Raw genomic sequence first — 16,659 nt, 5'->3', positions numbered from 1 at the left:
AGCCACCCAAGTGCCCCACTCCCTATTTCTTAGTCACTCCCTCAACCCTCAGCCTGGCTCCACATATTATTAATGGCTTTGATTTCTCATTTCATTCTGGATCTGGATCCAGCCTTTTTCTTTTTTTTTTATTTTTTTTAATTTTTTTTTAATTTTTTTTTTTCAACGTTTATTTATTTTTGGGACAGAGAGAGACAGAGCATGAATGGGGGAGGGGCAGAGAGAGAGGGAGACACAGAATCGGAAACAGGCTCCAGGCTCTGAGCCATCAGCCCAGAGCCCGACGCGGGGCTCGAACTCACGGACCGCGAGATCGTGACCTGGCTGAAGTCGGACGCCCAACCGACTGCGCCACCCAGGCGCCCCTGGATCCAGCCTTTTTCACTTAACGTAGGAAAATGCTTATGCTGTAATACTATTATAAACATTGAAACAGCAACTTAGTCTAATAGTTTAAGAATAGCTAGTGGTTTTGTAGTTAGCCTAGCTGGGTTCACATCTGAGCTCCATTTCTTACTAGTTGTGTAATCTTGAGTAAGTAGCTTTACCTCTCTCAACTTCCTCATCTGTAAAGTAGGATGTAGCTGGTACATACCATATGGGGCTTTTATGAAAAGTGGTTGAATTAGTATTTATAAAGCTCTTAGATAGTGACTGGCACATACCATGTGCCATATGTGTTTGCCATTATCTTTTTAATGTTTGCATAACAATCCATTGTATTGATGTACCATGTGTATTCCCTTAGTACTGGACATTTAGATTGTCATTTATTTTTACCAGCTTCAGTATACTTTAACTTACAACCCCTTCTTTTTTTTCTTTTAAATTTTTTAAAGGTATTTGGTTGGTTTTTTTTTTTAATATTTGTTTATTTTTGAGAAAGAGACAGAGTGCAAGCAGGGGAGGGGCAGAGAGAGAGGGAGACACAGAATCTGAAGCAGGCTCCAGGCTCTGAGCTGTCAGCACAGAGCCCAGCGTGGGGCTTGAACTCATGGATGGACCGTGAGATCATGACCTGAGCTGAAGTCGGATGCTTAAGTGACTGAGCCACCCAGGTGCCCCTTCTTTAAATTTTTTTAATGTTTATTTAATTTTTTGAGAGAGAGACAGAGCACATGTGGGGGAGGGGCAGAGAGAGAGGGAGACACAGAATCCAAAACAGGCGGCAGGCTCTGAGCTGTCAGCACAGAGCCCGACATGGGGCTTGAACCCATGAACTATGAGATCATGACCTGAGCTGAAGTCAGATGCTTAACCAACTGAGCCACCCAGGTGCGCTAACTTACAACCACTTCTAAATACGACTATATCTGAGATTTTCTGTGTTGCCAAACATTTACACTGTATGGATGTTCCTTGAGGATTGTTTAGCCAAGTATACATTGTTACATTTTATGCCTTAAGACCTAAGAAGTTTTAAGAATCCAGCCCAAAACTAGATAAATGAGTGGGAGAGAAACTACTGGTTTATGAGACTTCTTGGGAAAAGCACATTTTTTAAAATGTTTTTATTTATTTTTGAGACAGAGAGAGACAGAGCATGAACAGGGGAGGGGCAGAGAGAGAGGGAGACACAGAATCTGAAGCAGGCTCCAGGCTCTGAGCTGTCAAGGGAAAAGCACATTTAATTAAAACTTTTAGACTAGAAATCAGCACTATTGAAAATGGCTGTTGTTTTAAAATAATAATTTCTCCTATTGGTTTGGCTTTTCATTTTAGTTAAGTTAAACATATCTAATTTCCTGAATATTACTTTAGTATAAGAATTAGAGTAACTGCATTATTGCTTCATTTTTCTCTACACATCATATATTATCCCTGTCTTCCAACTCTTCCCATTGTGTACTCACTGTACTTTTCCAGAACAGTAGCAGATAGCATCATGGTTAAGACGGTGGATTTAGGGCTCAGATCCTGGCTCTCCCATTTATTAGCTGTGTGACCTTGGTCAAATTATTTAATCTCTCTCAGCCACAATTTCCTTATTTGTAAAATTGGAACAATATAGGAGCAACTCTGTAAAGTGAGGATTAAAAGAGATAATTTCGAGCTTGCTACTTGGGAAACACTCACTGTTAGGTATTGTTATTGTTATCATTCATGTAATCACCATCACCACTGCTACCATCCACACCCCCACCATTTCACTACCAACATCATCTCTTTCTCCACTTCCTGTTCTGCTGGAATAGAAACCTTATTCCCAGGATGTGGCTTTTCTTATTCATTTCTTAGAGGTTATTCCTTTTCTAGCATCCACCCTTTGTTTTTTCAGACTAAGAGGTTAACATTCACCAAGTTTGCCATTCGCACTTTCAAACTTTCTCTAATTTATTACGTATCCCACCTATTTCGGGGCTCACAGAATTCTGCTGTATCACTCTGTCTTAATTATCTACTCACTTCATAGTCACTTTCCTGTGTCATAAGCTCTGTAAGGGCTACATCCTAAGCAGCTAGGTCTGTGGCTAGCACAGAGCAAGGATTCAATAAATATTTGTTGAATTAATAAATGAAGGAGTTTGGTCCCTGGCTCAAAACTTTCTACTTCAAGTTTTACTTGTGGACATCCTTATGTTAGTGTCCTATTGCTTCTATAACAAATTACCACAAAGTTGGTGGCTTAACACACATAGTTATCTTACAGTTGTGGAAGTCAGAATCCTGAAATGGGCCTCACTAGGCTAAAATCAAAGTGTCAGCAGGGCTGTTTTCCTTCTGGAGGCTCTGGGAAGAATCCCTTTCCTTGCCTTTTCCAGCTTCTAGAGGCTGCCCACATGTCTTGGACCATGAACCTCTTCCTCCGTCTTTAAAGCCAGCACTGGCAGGCTGAGTCTTTCTCATGGTGCATCACACTGGCACTAACTCTCTTGCTTCTCTCTTTCACTTGTAAGGATGCTTGTAATTACATTGGGCCCACCAGATAATCCTGCATCTCAAGGTCAGATGATTAGCAGCCTTAATTCCAGCTACAGTCTTGCCATGGTCATGTAATGGAGTCACAGTCTCCAGAAATTGGGACAGGCACGTCTTTGGGGGACCATTATTCTGCCTACCACAATCCATATCTAATACCTTTACTGTGTAGTTTCTTATCTTCCCAATTCCAATTAGTTTATTTCTTCTTTTTTTTTTTTTTTTTTTTTTTTTTTTTTTTTTGGCATCCTTGGGTGGGCATGAACCAGTTAATTTATTTCTATTGCCCTTTAGTCCTTCTTAGCCATGGCCACACTCTGGACTATTCCTCAAAACTGTCCCAACTCTGAAATCTTAAACTACAGAATTTTATTTTCTGACCATAACTTTCAATCTTTCTGTATTTTAGAAAAGTATATAGGGGCCTGATTGTAAAGGCCTTACTTTAGACTAGATTAAGTAGTCTGAACTTGAACCGGAGCAATGTGTGAAGTCAGTGCAGACTTTCATCAGGAAAAAAAGTGAATGATCCGAAGCCAAGAAAAACAACCTTCAAATAAGAAATACTGAGTTAATTCTGTGTTTTGTGTACTAATCTTTTTTCTCCCTTAATCTGCTTTTAATTAGGAAAAGGAAGAGGGAAATCATGGACCCTTAGGAGATAATGAGGAGGTGGCCAGAATATCTACTGATAAAAAACAGGTGAATTTTTATGATTTGTTAAAAAGACATGTGTTTGTAATAACAAAGCAAAAAGAATGGTATAAAGTAGAATAGAAGTCCCTCTTATACTCAGGTTTCCCATTCCCACTTCCAAGGCAGGTTCTTATATATACCCTTCTAAAAGTTTTCTGTGCATTTACAAGACTATACATGTCTCTCCTGTAAATAACAAAACCAAACAAACACAAATAATTATAGGTTATTCTATAATATGCTCCTACATCTTTCTTTTTTATTTTAATCTTCACACTTAACTCTTGATACATTTCCATATTAGTTTATATAAATGTATTGAGAAACATTCTTATCTGGTTCTCTCGTACTCCAACACATCTTGCTGGTTTAAAGAACACAAGGCCTCTTACACAACACAAGGCCCTAATTACTATTGACTTAGACCATTTCTCAGAGTTGTGTTTGCAGCAAGCAACCTTGAGGGTTGAGGTAATGTCTCCCTCTGGGACAGAGAGGAGATTTGCTTGCTGTCTGTGATAAAACAACAGAATCCCAGGGTTGGTGTTCTTTTCCTATCACACAACCCATCTGGGTTTCCTGTCCAGAAATCCATCTGGGCCCATCTGCATGGCCCCTATGGGACTTGTGGGCAAGGGAACCATCACAGACACTGTGCTCATTCTGCTTGCTGTGCTGTGAATGACCCAGGAGTTTTCATGTCTTCTGCCAGCATCCATGAAAAGCAGCAGGCTGATATACTAGCTCATACGAAGGGTAAAATGAAAGCCCAGAGCTGGTAAGATGAACTTTGTTCTTTTTAATATTGCATAGTATTTCCTTCTTATTTTAATCTTCTGAGTTTTCCAAAGAGATTTTAATTTATTGGGTGTCTAGAAGAGACAAAACACGTATATTTTGGGAAAAGTTACCTTGATGACTCTAATATACATTCCTGGAGATTTCCCGATTAGTTCTGAGAGTGAGTCTCTAAAGTGACTTGACTCTTCCTGTCCAACAAGAATATAGAAATAATTTGTCTTTGAATATTTAGATACTTTTAATTATAAGAAAGACAAAGGTAAAAAAAAAAAAAAAGTGACTCACCATTTAATATACTAGATTGTTTACCAAAACAGACTGTCCTCTTTTGCTTATGTTTTTTTTAAGTGTTTTTTTGTTTGTTTGTTTTTGTTTTGTTTTTTTGAGAGAGAGAGAGAGAGAGAGCTCACAGGGGAAGGAGGGGTGGAGAGAGAGGGAGACAGAGGATCCGAAGTGGGCTCTGCGCTGGATGGGGGGTTTGAACTCCTGAGATCATGACCTGCGTTGAAGTCAGACACTTAACCGACTGAGCCAGCCAGGTGTTCCTCTTTCGCTTATGTTTCATGTAAAAACTCTGTGACTAAAATTACGTAGATGACTTGCCAAGACGTCAGTGAAGTGAAGCAGTTCAGATCCGGAACAGTGATCCCCTGAAAAGATTTAGTCCTCTGGGAGTTACAGGAAATGGAAGTGCAAAATGAAATGCAGCTTAGGCTTTTATTTGCTTTGTTTTAAGTTTGGATTGGAAAAGCCTTTGTCTCAAACTTGATATTTTGGCCTTAGCTGGAAACAAAATGAAAAATAAAAGAGATTTTCTGAGGTGAAAACTCGACTCTAGACAAAAAGAGTGATAAACTTAGCCTAAAAGATTATTGTAATAATAAATTGATGAGTACACTTCCAACTTATTACTATACTTTTTTTTTTTTTTTTAAGTCTTTTTTGGTCAGGGTGTCTGGCTTTATTTCTGCCTGCTTAACTAAGAAAATCTAAATCTGAAATCATCTAATGGCAACCATTTCCATTTGTCACAGTTGGTTCAGTATAATAAAATGAGCTCTAGCATCCTGAGATCTTTTGATAAGGGCTTAGCAGTTCTTTTCCGAAGTTAAACTCACTGGAAGTATTCAGAAGCAGATACTAACATATACTTTGTATTTAGAGGACATAAAACTATTAAGAAATTTGGGGATGGGAAGGGGAAAGAGCTCATAAATTCAAGATAAATGTAAAACTTATTTTAAAAGCCAATATAGATCTTTCATGTTTTAGATATATTTTTGGAAATATATTTTGTAAAAGAAAGAGTTTTGTATTCCTTTTAAGTGTCCTTACAGTTTAGGAAATGGTCGTTTAGCCCAGAAAGGGAATTCTATAAAACTTTCTCTATTCTTTCCTTTTTAGGCATTTCACAGAATATCATTCTCCATAGTTGCAGACATTTATACTCATAGCTGAACCTGAAACTTGACTGTTAATATAGCCTTGTTCTAAGATGTTTAAAGTAATTTCAAATGTGTCCTGTTGGGGTAACTGTAGAGTAAAATCCCTTTGAAAGGAAGTAGGGAATAATGAGTACCCTATTCTCAGTCTAAATTCCCCTCATGTTGTAACAATCTGTCCCAAAGCCAACATTCAGGTTAACATTCTATACCTCAGAGACCTTTCCTGTGAAAATGGCATAAAACTATTTTGTGCCGTACATTGAACTGTTTTTTAACTTAGTCTGTTTTATCTGATATTATCATTGTTACACCAGCTTTTTTGATTAGTATCAGTGTAAATTAGGACACTTTAGCTTTAATTTCATACCTCTTTAGAATCCCAGCCCATCCCCAGCCTCCAGGGCTTAAAAGCAGAGTCAGCTTTTAAGCTATGGGTAGGATACTGCTGAGGTAGCTCAGGCTTCCGGCTCGGGCTCTGGCTTTGAGTTCTCTCTTCCTTTGTAACACCTCAGGGTGAGTCTTTCTTCCTTTTGAACTTGACTGTACACTTAAAACCTTTTTTTTTAATTGTAAATAATCTATATATTTGTAGGAGGTGGGACCTAACCACATTAGTCTAGACTGCCATAGTGCTAAAAATGGGTAGAGCCAGTTTTTAGAAAGAAGTTGAGAATTCTCTTTATTTAGTCAGTATTTTAACTGACTTAACTTTTAACAGTTAAGATGACCTCTGCTTTAGTTCTGCCTTTTACCACCTGCGGATCTTTTAGAAAGTCACATAATTTCTCTGGGCTTCACTTATCCATGTATAGAATCATAGGGTTTTCTAAATTTTTCCTTATTACCATGTAGAAGCTTAGTACTAAGTAGTTATGGACTAGGTGGTATAAGAAGCAAGCAAATTGACTTGGCTCTTGCCCTTTACTAGGTTAAAGTGTATTCATTTTTCAGTAGGACAAATTAATGATAGTTAAATCCTTCATTGTTTGGTTAAGAAAGCCTAGATTTAGAAAATTTCTGGTATAAAGCTAACATTCAGAAAAGTTTTTGGACCTAATGAGAAATGTGCTTTTGTTCAAACTGTGTCCAGATAAAGAACTAAACAAAACTTTCAGTTTATTAATCAAGTATACTATATGATATGATTATTACATATGTTAAAAACCAAAACTCAACTGAGAAAATGTAAAGGTCTAGTTGTTTTATTCAATGATTCATGAATTGGGCAGCATGTCATATAATAGAGAGGAGCTCTGCAAAGCTGTAAAAATAGGAGACTTCTACAGGCAGAAGGGGCGAGAAAAGGAAGTTGCTAGCAAAAAGTGGAATGTTTCAGCCAAGGTCACATTCTTTTGGGGGACTACAGGAGTCTACCAGGTGGATTTCCTCACAAACTGACCAGGAAATTCCAGTCTGGCGAAAATGCAATTGGGTTAGGCATTAGGTGACAGTCTGGTGATGTGGACTTGGCACAAGTGACTCCCATTTGGGGCCTGTTGTCTCTTGCTCGACTCCACCTGAGAGATGTGATCAAAACTTAAGGCATTAGTGCCACCCCTAGCTATTGCTCTGAAATTCTTGCAGTTTTGCTGATCCTCTGTGTGGTATTCACGCCATGGGTTCTGTTTTTGTTTTTAGTGGGTTTTTTTGCTGAATCTTTGTGGTATTCACAGATCATGACTTTGGGTTCACATTTTTAAAGTCAGTTATTGTCTTCATTTCTTTTCTGATATTCTGGTCTGAAGGAGATGATTTGTTTGGTGGTTAGCGGCTGTGAGCACACATTGAAAGCTGTATTTGAGAGAATACAGTGTGCCAGAGAGACTACTATGATTATAGGCAGGGTAATCCCCCAAATCTGGAGTGTTTTTGGAGCTGTGGTTCCCCAGCACCCAAATCAACCAAAATTAAATAAGTTAAAGGAGTGTTGAGGGAGATACTTTCTTTTCTTTTTTAATTAAAAAATTTTTTTTCAAGTTTATTTTTTTTACCTTGAAAGAGAAAGAAAGAGAGAGTAGGGGAGAGGCAAAGAGACAGAGAAGAGAGAGAATCCCAAGCAGGTTCCATGCTGTCAGCACAGAGCCCATTGCAGGGCTTGAACTCACAAACCATGAGATCATGACCTGAGCCAAAATCAAGAGTCAGATGCTTAACCGATTGACCCACCCAGGCACCCTGCAAGGATACACTTTGTTAAGCCAAGTGGCTTGTTCAGTGGTTTTATGCAGCTGAGTTTCAACTTCCTCAGAAGTGTTAAGTGCCATAAGTAGTGTTGTTCACAGCACAGATACCTCCTTGTTCAGCCAAAAGATAATTAAGGGCAATCCTGTTTCCAAGAATGACTTTAGTCAGAAGGTCTAAGGATTTTTTTGGTAGCTATTTTTTTTTTTAGCAACAGATTCTGTAATTCTTTAAAGAGTTAAGGAGATTCCTTATCACAGCCTCATTTGTACTCACTCCTAACCAGGGAAGTGGATCTGCCAAAGGGAGCTAATTTTGACTCACATGTGCTTCCTGGTAATTCCCGTTTGAGTTGAAAGGTTTGAACCTGAAAGGTGAGCCATGGAGGCCAATGCAATTTAAGGGTATGTAGAGTGTACAGGCAGCATCAGGGCAAGTCCACAGTCATTTGGAAGTTGGACTAACCCCTTTGTAATGGCCTGAGATATCTTTCAAGGCCCAAGCAAGGCAAAACGTGGACAAAAGAATCATAAAGACCTCATCTGTAAGAATTAGGTAAAAGGAGAATCAGACGGGAGGAGGAATAAAAAGAAATGTTTTGGATCTGATGTCTTGGGAGAAGGCAGTATACCTCAATGTTGGCTCCTTCTCTTCCTAGTGAATTTGATTTTGATGTCTTCAGCTTTGCACAGGACCATATGTCAGGTGCAGCCTTCTTCAGCTGTGACATATGTACCCAGGGGTCAAGTCCCTGATGTTTGGTTGCCATCTGGAGAGTGAGGAGGACCTAGTATAATCTCTTCTAAGGAGATTCAAGGGCAGTCTTTGTTCTTAGTAATTCCAAATCAGAAGCATGGGAGAAAATTGGGAATGTTATTTTGGAGAGTCATAGCCGGATATTTGAGGTAACTAGAATCGGGATCTAGTCCAGTTTACAGGTATAGAACAAAACCTCAAAGACTAAAGGATTAGAATCTAATACAGACAAAGGTGCAAACATACTTTTTCTCTCTACTGTTACTCCCATATTTTAAAAGATAATTACAGTAAAATTAATTTGTTTTCATTAAACATGGCCTTATTTACATAAGTACAGCAAAAATAGTGATTGACCATATAAGCTCTTTTTTCATACGGCTTTGCAGAAACTTCTCATAAGGAATCTCAGATTGAGCTCTTAAAAACCTCTGAGGCCACGAAACTAAGCCAAGGACTTGCCATCAGATTTTATCTACAGTATCTATAGTTGGGGTGAATTTCTCTTTCCTCAGGTCACCCAAAATATCCTGAAGTTCCCAGGCCTGCCAAGAAGTAACCTTCCTTACTTACCTGTTAAGACAGCTGGGAACTCTTTAAGCAAGGTACCAGGCTGGTCTTTCCAAGTAGTTCCTTAAAGCTGTCTGGTCATATTTGAGTCTATATTCAGTCTATACTGTCTAATCTTTCCGATTGTGTTATAAGGAGACCAGATTCTCATTGAATTTATGCAAATAACTGACTAAATTGCCATGGAAAGAATACTTAAGTTTCCAAATTCTGGAGGGGTCAGATAAGGAGAAAAATGTTTCATCTTTGTATACAATGGTATACTATATCAAATTGCTTTAAGTCATACATAACTTAAAAGAAAGGTTTCCTTAAATTTGGAAAAACAGGACCAGCAATGCTTTAAACAAAAAGTCGTAAAAAATTATAATTCTCCTTGTCAGTTCATTCAGTCCTATGTATTAACTACTTGTTCTGCTGGATTCCAGTTTTTCCATTAGTTCAAGAAATTTTTACCCAGTTCATTTTTATTTTATTTTTAACATCTTTTAAAAATTTTTAATGTTTATTTATTTTTGAGAGACAGAGAGAGACAGGGGAGGGGCAAAGGGAGAGGGAGACACAGAATCCAAAGCAGGCTCCAGGCTCTGAGCTGTCAGCACAGAACACGACGTGGGGCTCAAACCCACAAATCATGAGATCATGACCTGAGCTGAGGTCAGATGCTTAGCTGACTGAGCCACCCAGGCGCCCCTACCCAGTTCAGTTTTATGATCTTAAAGCTATCAGAAATCTATGCTTGTCAAAGTGCTTTCCATGAATCTCCTTGAAGATGAAGCTTTTCCAGGAACACTTTTGCAAAAGCATCTGAGTAAAACAATAACTAATGTAAATGACAGAAGACTTAAAAATGCCTCCTTGTTAATGATCTGATGAGAGCTCATTACAGGGTTGTTGCAAAGAAATTTGGTTATTTCTGTGACCTACAACATTTTAAGATAAAACTGGAATTATGACTGATAAAGTTGTACCAGGACATATCAGATGCCAGGAATTTTATACGGTTTGGGGAACACTTGTAACATATACCTGTACAAATACATTAAAAAGGCTTCGTGTTACTTCTCATTTGACAGTGCTTCCCATGAAATTCAGCATATGATGTAAGCCTAATTATCCTAGTTAGTTTAACATCTCTCTCTTTCTCTTTTTTTTTTAAATAAGGAGAAAGAACAATTCTTTTGTGATTTTCCAGGGACTTTCTGGAAAATCCCAGAGTTAATTCTAGGCCAAAAAAGACTTCATTTTTTCAATTTTATTTTTTTATTTTTATTTTATTTATTTTATTTTATTTTAGGGGGGAGTTTGTCACAAATATCAAAAGGTTTTAAAACACTTAGTCAAATCGGATCATAAGTCACTGTGAAACAACTCTTATTTACCTACTTTAACCACCGTGATAATTAAAGACTTCGAAGGTAAATACAGAAGTTAAATAGTTGTAAAAAAATTAGCTCTTTTAATAGCAAAGAATCAACTTTTTTTAATTAATCAAAGACCTGGTAGAGACAACCAAAACATGGGAGATTATTTTTTATTTATTTATTTAAAAAAAAATTTTTTTTTTGACGTTTATTTATTTTTGAGACAGAGACAGACAGAGCATGAATGGGGGAGGGGCAGAGAGAGAGGGAGACACAGAATCCGAAGCAGGCTCCAGGCTCTGAGCTGTCAGCCCAGAGCCCGACGTGAGGCTCGAACTCACAGACTGCAAGATCTTGACCTGAGCTGAAGTCGGACGCTTAACCGACTGAGCCCCCCCCCCACCGGCGCCCCGAGATTATTTTGATAAGACACAAAATCTTTGTTTTATGGGCAGATTACATAAAAGGTAAAGAAAAACTTTTTACCATCTCTCATCAAGAGACCAATAGTCCAAGAAAACTTTATCCTTTTTACAAAAAGAAAACCAAATTTTAATTTTGTACCAGTTTACTTTTGATATTAAAATATATTCATTTAAAAAAAAACTTGGGGTGCCTGGGTGGTTCAGTGCGTTGAGTGTCTAACTCTTTTTTTGTTTTTTTTAATTTTTTTTAACGTTTATTTATTTTTGAGACAGAGAGAGACAGCATGAACGAGGGAGGGTCAGAGAGAGGGAGACACAGAATCTAAAACAGGCTCCAGGCTCTGAGCTGTCAGCACAGAGCCCGATGGGGGGCTCGAACTCACGGACCGCAGATCATGACCTGAGCCGAAGTCGGCCACTCAACCCACTGAGCCACCCAGGCGCCCCGAGTGTCCAACTCTTAATCTCAGCTCAGATCTTGATCTCAGGGTTGTGAGTTCAAGCCCTTGGGCTCCGTGCTAGACATGAAGCCTACTTAAAAGAAATTTTTAAATTAAAAAATTAAAAAAAAAACTTCATTAAACTTGTTCTAATCTTAGCCAGCTTGATCACACACAATATTCCTTTCCAAAGACTCCTTTTCTACAAATATTCTATAACCTTTTTGGTATCCCTTCAGATTTTGTTCTCCGCCTTTCCTCTTTCCCATTCTGAAATAACTAGTCTCACTATAGGACAAAATTACTTGCTTTCCCTCAACAAAAAATGCATGTCCATTCCTCATGCCTTCTTTTACTGAAAACACACATCCTACTTTCCTTTGCACATGGAGATTTTTTTATTATTATTTCTAGTAGCTTTAATTAAATATATTAGAATTTTTAAACCCTTAAAGACCTTAATTTCTAATAAAAATAAAGAAGTAAACAGTTGTGAACTATCTTTTACATTAACATTCTGTGGCTTGGCAAATTTATAAGTACTTTTCATAATTTCTAAAAACGTAGACCTTCTCATAGTAAATTTTTCAGTGTGACACAAAACGTGTTTACTAACAAACCCCCCCAAATCTGTAGTTCCTCTATAAAAGGAAACTAAAAAGTAGATAAACCTATGTCTAGTAATGAATGTTCCAGTGTTTTATGTTATTTGAAAATAATCTAGATATTCAATGACTATCCATCGTTTAATTTAACTTAGCAAAACTTCAAGGTTTCAGGTTACCGAAAAGATTTGGGGAAACTATTTAAAAAGTTTACCCAAAAACTTTCATCTCACTTACATCTATTTAGTTCACTTCTTTTGAGCAATTATTTTTGGATTGCTTAGGAAAATTTCATCATTCCAAGTTATTTTTCTACCTGACAGATTTTGTAACAGAGATGACATGAAATTATTTGACTAGTATAAGGAGGCTGAATGAAGTTGTATGACTGCTTTATATTCAGTGTTGAGAACTCTAAAGACATGTCTATGTTAATTAAACCAACAAGCTTAAATAAGCCTTAATACTGAATGTTTTCCCAGATCATATGAACCTGAAAAGCATTTGGGTTTAGTTTCGATTATATTTTGGAGACTTTTTTTTTTTTTTTTTAATTTTTTTTTTCAACGTTTATTTATTTTTGGGACAGAGAGAGACAGAGCATGAACGGGCGAGGGGCAGAGAGAGAGGGAGACACAGAATCGGAAACAGGCTCCAGGCTCTGAGCCATCAGCCCAGAGCCCGACGCGGGGCTCGAACTCACGGACCGCGAGATCGTGACCTGGCTGAAGTCGGACGCTTAACCGACTGCGCCACCCAGGCGCCCCTATTTTGGAGACTTTTGTGAATAATCGATATAAATGTTTAATTTTCTTTAAGCCAGTTAAATAGAGCTCTTTTACAAATTAATTTTGTCAATACTATCCAGAGGTAGAAAATACCACACATCTACAATACATATACATAGATGTACTTAAATGTATAGACCAATGCAAACAGAGACCTTATAGCTTTCATTTTAAGATTGTAGCCATGAGACAGGTATGGTAATGCAAAACTTACTAGCTTATAAAAGAACAGTTTGAATAAGTTAAATTTACCTATTCAGATGGCTGAATCTTTTTCTGTAATATTTGGGGAGATGACATTGAAGATTTGTATTTGACCTTGACAAGCAATTTTATGAAAGCTGTCAACTAGATTTTGGGCAAGGGACCTTCTGTGGCAGTTTGTATTGATAAAAAGCCTCCCTCCACCCCGCTTTTTTTCTTCAGTCTTAGGAAGTGGGGATGGTTTAGATCAGAGTTCCTGGGGAAAACCCGGTAAAACATGTACATGTCAAAGACACAGGGAAAGAACGTAAGTTCCTCCAAAACTACTTACAAGCTTTTGAGATAAATGCAGGAGATTTGGGGACTGGTAAGAAGGGTAGGTGGACTTTGAATTGATTTTAGAGCTGCATTTCTGGTTTTGCAAAGAGCTGTAAGGTAAGAACAGGTGCTTTTAATTTCTCAAGGAATTGGATTGTAACTTAAATGATATCACAGGTTGGTCCACCCATCCAACCACATTATTTTCAATATGCTTTTTATATCAGGGAAAATATTTCCAACGAAGGTGGAATTCAAAAGATTTCTATGTTCTGGATTTCGAGTTGTTTGTAATGTTTTAGTAAACCTTTCCACAAAAGCTTGGGAAGGTTTTTTTCTTTTCGTCTGTATTCATAGTTTGTATTTTAGCTTAGAGGAGAATACCTAAGAAAAACTCCTGTCAAGCATTGAATACCAGCTTTTAATCTGTCCAACTTCCGACCACAGGACTAGCTACTTAAAAACATCCTTTTAAATACCTTGTCAATTTTTAGCTGAGACAAACAGTAAATATTCCTAGCAGTTTTAAATAACTCCTTGGACTCCAGGAGCATCCCCAAAGAGGGTGCAAAAGATCTTATTTTCTCATACTGGTTACTGTGGACAGAGATCCAGGAGAACAGACTCTGGTAAGAGTTCTCACACCGAGGCAGCTTCTGCCAGTTTTTCCTAGGATACATCTGCAGGCTCCTAGTGGAGTGTGAAGTAGGGTGTAGCTTTGGTATCTTCCAAAATTTGGCAAGGTTTTCCAGTAATTTTGACTTCACTTTCCCTTGGCTGTTTAAGGGAATAAGGTAGCAATTTACCTGACACTCCCTCAGAGTCGTGTCACCTCTCCTTCAAGCGTAGAGACAAGGGTGTGTGTAAGCCACCAAGTTGGTGGACTTTTGTTTATGGTCCTGCAGTCTTCTCCGAGTGGAAAGATGACTCAGGATTACTGAAGTGAGTACTCAAATAACGGAGGATAGAGGGGAACGGCAGGAGTTACCTCAGTCTTACAGTCTTATTTTATGTACCTTTTGTGTTTTTAATTTTTCATGAGCCTTTTGCAACAAATCTTTCAATGAAGGTATTTTGGATTTTTGAAGCCTTTTGAAGGCTTCTGCATGCAGGTTAAAACAGGTGCTTACCATCCTGTTGGTTTGATTTAGGAACTCTTACTTTTTGAATGATCTTAACTAATTTGACCATTCCTCATAATGTCCATTGTGTTCTAGGTTGTAATTTACCTGAGGGCTTATAGCAGTTTGCTAGGACCCTACCCAAAAATGGAGTTGAACCCATATTTCCTGTGCAGCCATAGCTAGTGGTAAATGGGGTACAACCCACATTTCTGTCTGGCCATATTTTGGGGCCCCCAAACTGATGGTTACCAAGCCAACTTCTTAAGGACACAAAATAAGCTTAGTAAGATTTTGTCATTTTGTAAATGTTTATAGCTTCCAGGATTATAGTTTTTAGACTTAAAATAAGCAAGTGTGCCAGAAGGTGGTATGCTTTGGAATTTAAGGATCCCTTTCTCTCTTTTTCTTTTTTAAGCTAAGTGGGTTTCTCAGAGGCAGATTAATGCCTAAGAGGACATGCTGCTGGGGTGGGGATTGTGTGGTGTTTTACACTGTGCCTAGTTGCACAAAAATTTGCTGAGGTTAGTGGGCAATCTAGTGTTAACGTAACAACTGTCTTATCCTACCACAGGGATCTTAGAGTTAGGTGGTCAGCTAATAGCTTTTAAGTGCTGAACCATGTCTACCAACTTTGCAGCTTTTGGTCTCCAGGATTCCAATCAGCAATAGAGTTTATCGACACAAAATGAGACAGACATTTTCACCTTAATGCACCAGCAGGAACCAAAAGGTGTTCCCCCAACCTGGCCAAGAGACAGGCCAGTACACACCATGGCCAAATCTCAACCAATGGGGACCATAGCCTGGGATTCCACACAACAGGAAGCTATAGATTGAACCAGGAGTTCCCAGTGTGGACTCTGGGGGCTAATCAAGGGCTGGGATTTCCAGTCAAATGGGGAATTTTGGACTGGAAAGCTGATCTGATTAGGAGCTCAGTGCCAAGAGAGCAGAGCTCAGAACCAAGAGGAACTTACTGTGTGGCCCTTAGAAATGGCAAGAAGGACAGAGAACTCAAAGGGCTCGAGGGTATCACGTTTGTGTTTCTTGTTGTCCCCGAAGCCATTGGAAGTTTTCCTTTGGATCCAAATGCTCCCACCAAATCTGTTAAAAAAAAAAAAAAAATTCAACTGCGTAAATTTAAAGATCTACTTGCTTTATTCAATGATTCATGAATTGGGCAGCATCCCATCTAGTAAGTAGAGAGGAAATCTGCAGAGCTGTGAAAATGGAAGACTTCTACAAGCAGAAGGGGTGGGAAAAAGAAGCTACTAGCAAAAAAAATGGATTCTTTCAGTCAAGGTCACCTTTCTTTGGGGGACTGAGGGAGTCTACCAGGTGGATTTTCTCACTAGCTGACCAGGAAATTCAAGTCTGACCAGTTATTGTATTACTGGGAGAGGATGAAACTGCAATTAGGTATTAAGCCTCAGTCTGATGACATGGGGTTAGCACAAGTGACTCCATTTGGAGCCTGTTGTCTCTTTTTTAACAGATGTTAAAACTAATACATTATTATTTTTTATCTTAATGTAGGTGAAGAGAACTGGCCTTGTGGTGGTGAAAAACACGAAAATTGTTGGTCTCCATTGTTCTAGTGAAGATTTACATGCTGGGAAAATTGCTCTTATAAAACATGGGTCAAGGCTGAAAAACTGTGATCTTTATTTTTCCAGAAAACCATGTTCTGCTTGTTTGAAAATGATTGTAAATGGTAAGTGTAGATAAGGCTTGGTTGGGGATTAATAGTATTTATCTAAGAATAATCAAGATAAATTGCTTTCACACCACTGAGATAATTTAGAACTATAAATACATATCAGAATACAGTTGGTACACTGTAAACAGTGTCAGAAAACATGAATCTGGTCTCTGCCCTGTTACTACCTAATTAAATGATTCTTCATGTGTTAGTAAACTAATGCTAGCTGCTATAACAAACACCAAAATTTCCGTGGCTTAATATACTAGACCTTTATCACCCATGTAATAGTCCAACATAGGTGCTGCTGAACAACAGGCA

The 16,659-nt window shown here is 38.2% G+C and overlaps 1 protein-coding gene across 2 annotated transcripts in view; it reads left to right on the top strand.

Annotated features, from left to right (window-relative positions):
- Positions 1-16,659, top strand: part of CDADC1 (cytidine and dCMP deaminase domain containing 1) — a 48,013-nt gene that overhangs the window by 4,242 nt on the left and 27,112 nt on the right. For both annotated transcript variants that reach the window (XR_006962083.1, XM_047079592.1), the window contains exons 3-4: positions 3,547-3,621; positions 16,173-16,350. Coding sequence is in view for 1 of the 2 variants with exons in the window: in XM_047079592.1 (XP_046935548.1) it covers positions 3,547-3,621; positions 16,173-16,350 (253 nt within the window). In the remaining variant the exon portion in view is untranslated. The remainder of the gene's footprint in view (positions 1-3,546; positions 3,622-16,172; positions 16,351-16,659) is intronic.

Source organism: Lynx rufus, unplaced genomic scaffold (assembly GCF_022079265.1).
Source record: "Lynx rufus isolate CCGP_SWC_20201006 ecotype Redwood Valley unplaced genomic scaffold, mLynRuf1.p SCAF_1, whole genome shotgun sequence".
Lineage (NCBI taxonomy): Eukaryota > Metazoa > Chordata > Mammalia > Carnivora > Felidae > Lynx > Lynx rufus.
This window is presented reverse-complemented; position numbering and strand designations above follow the sequence as displayed.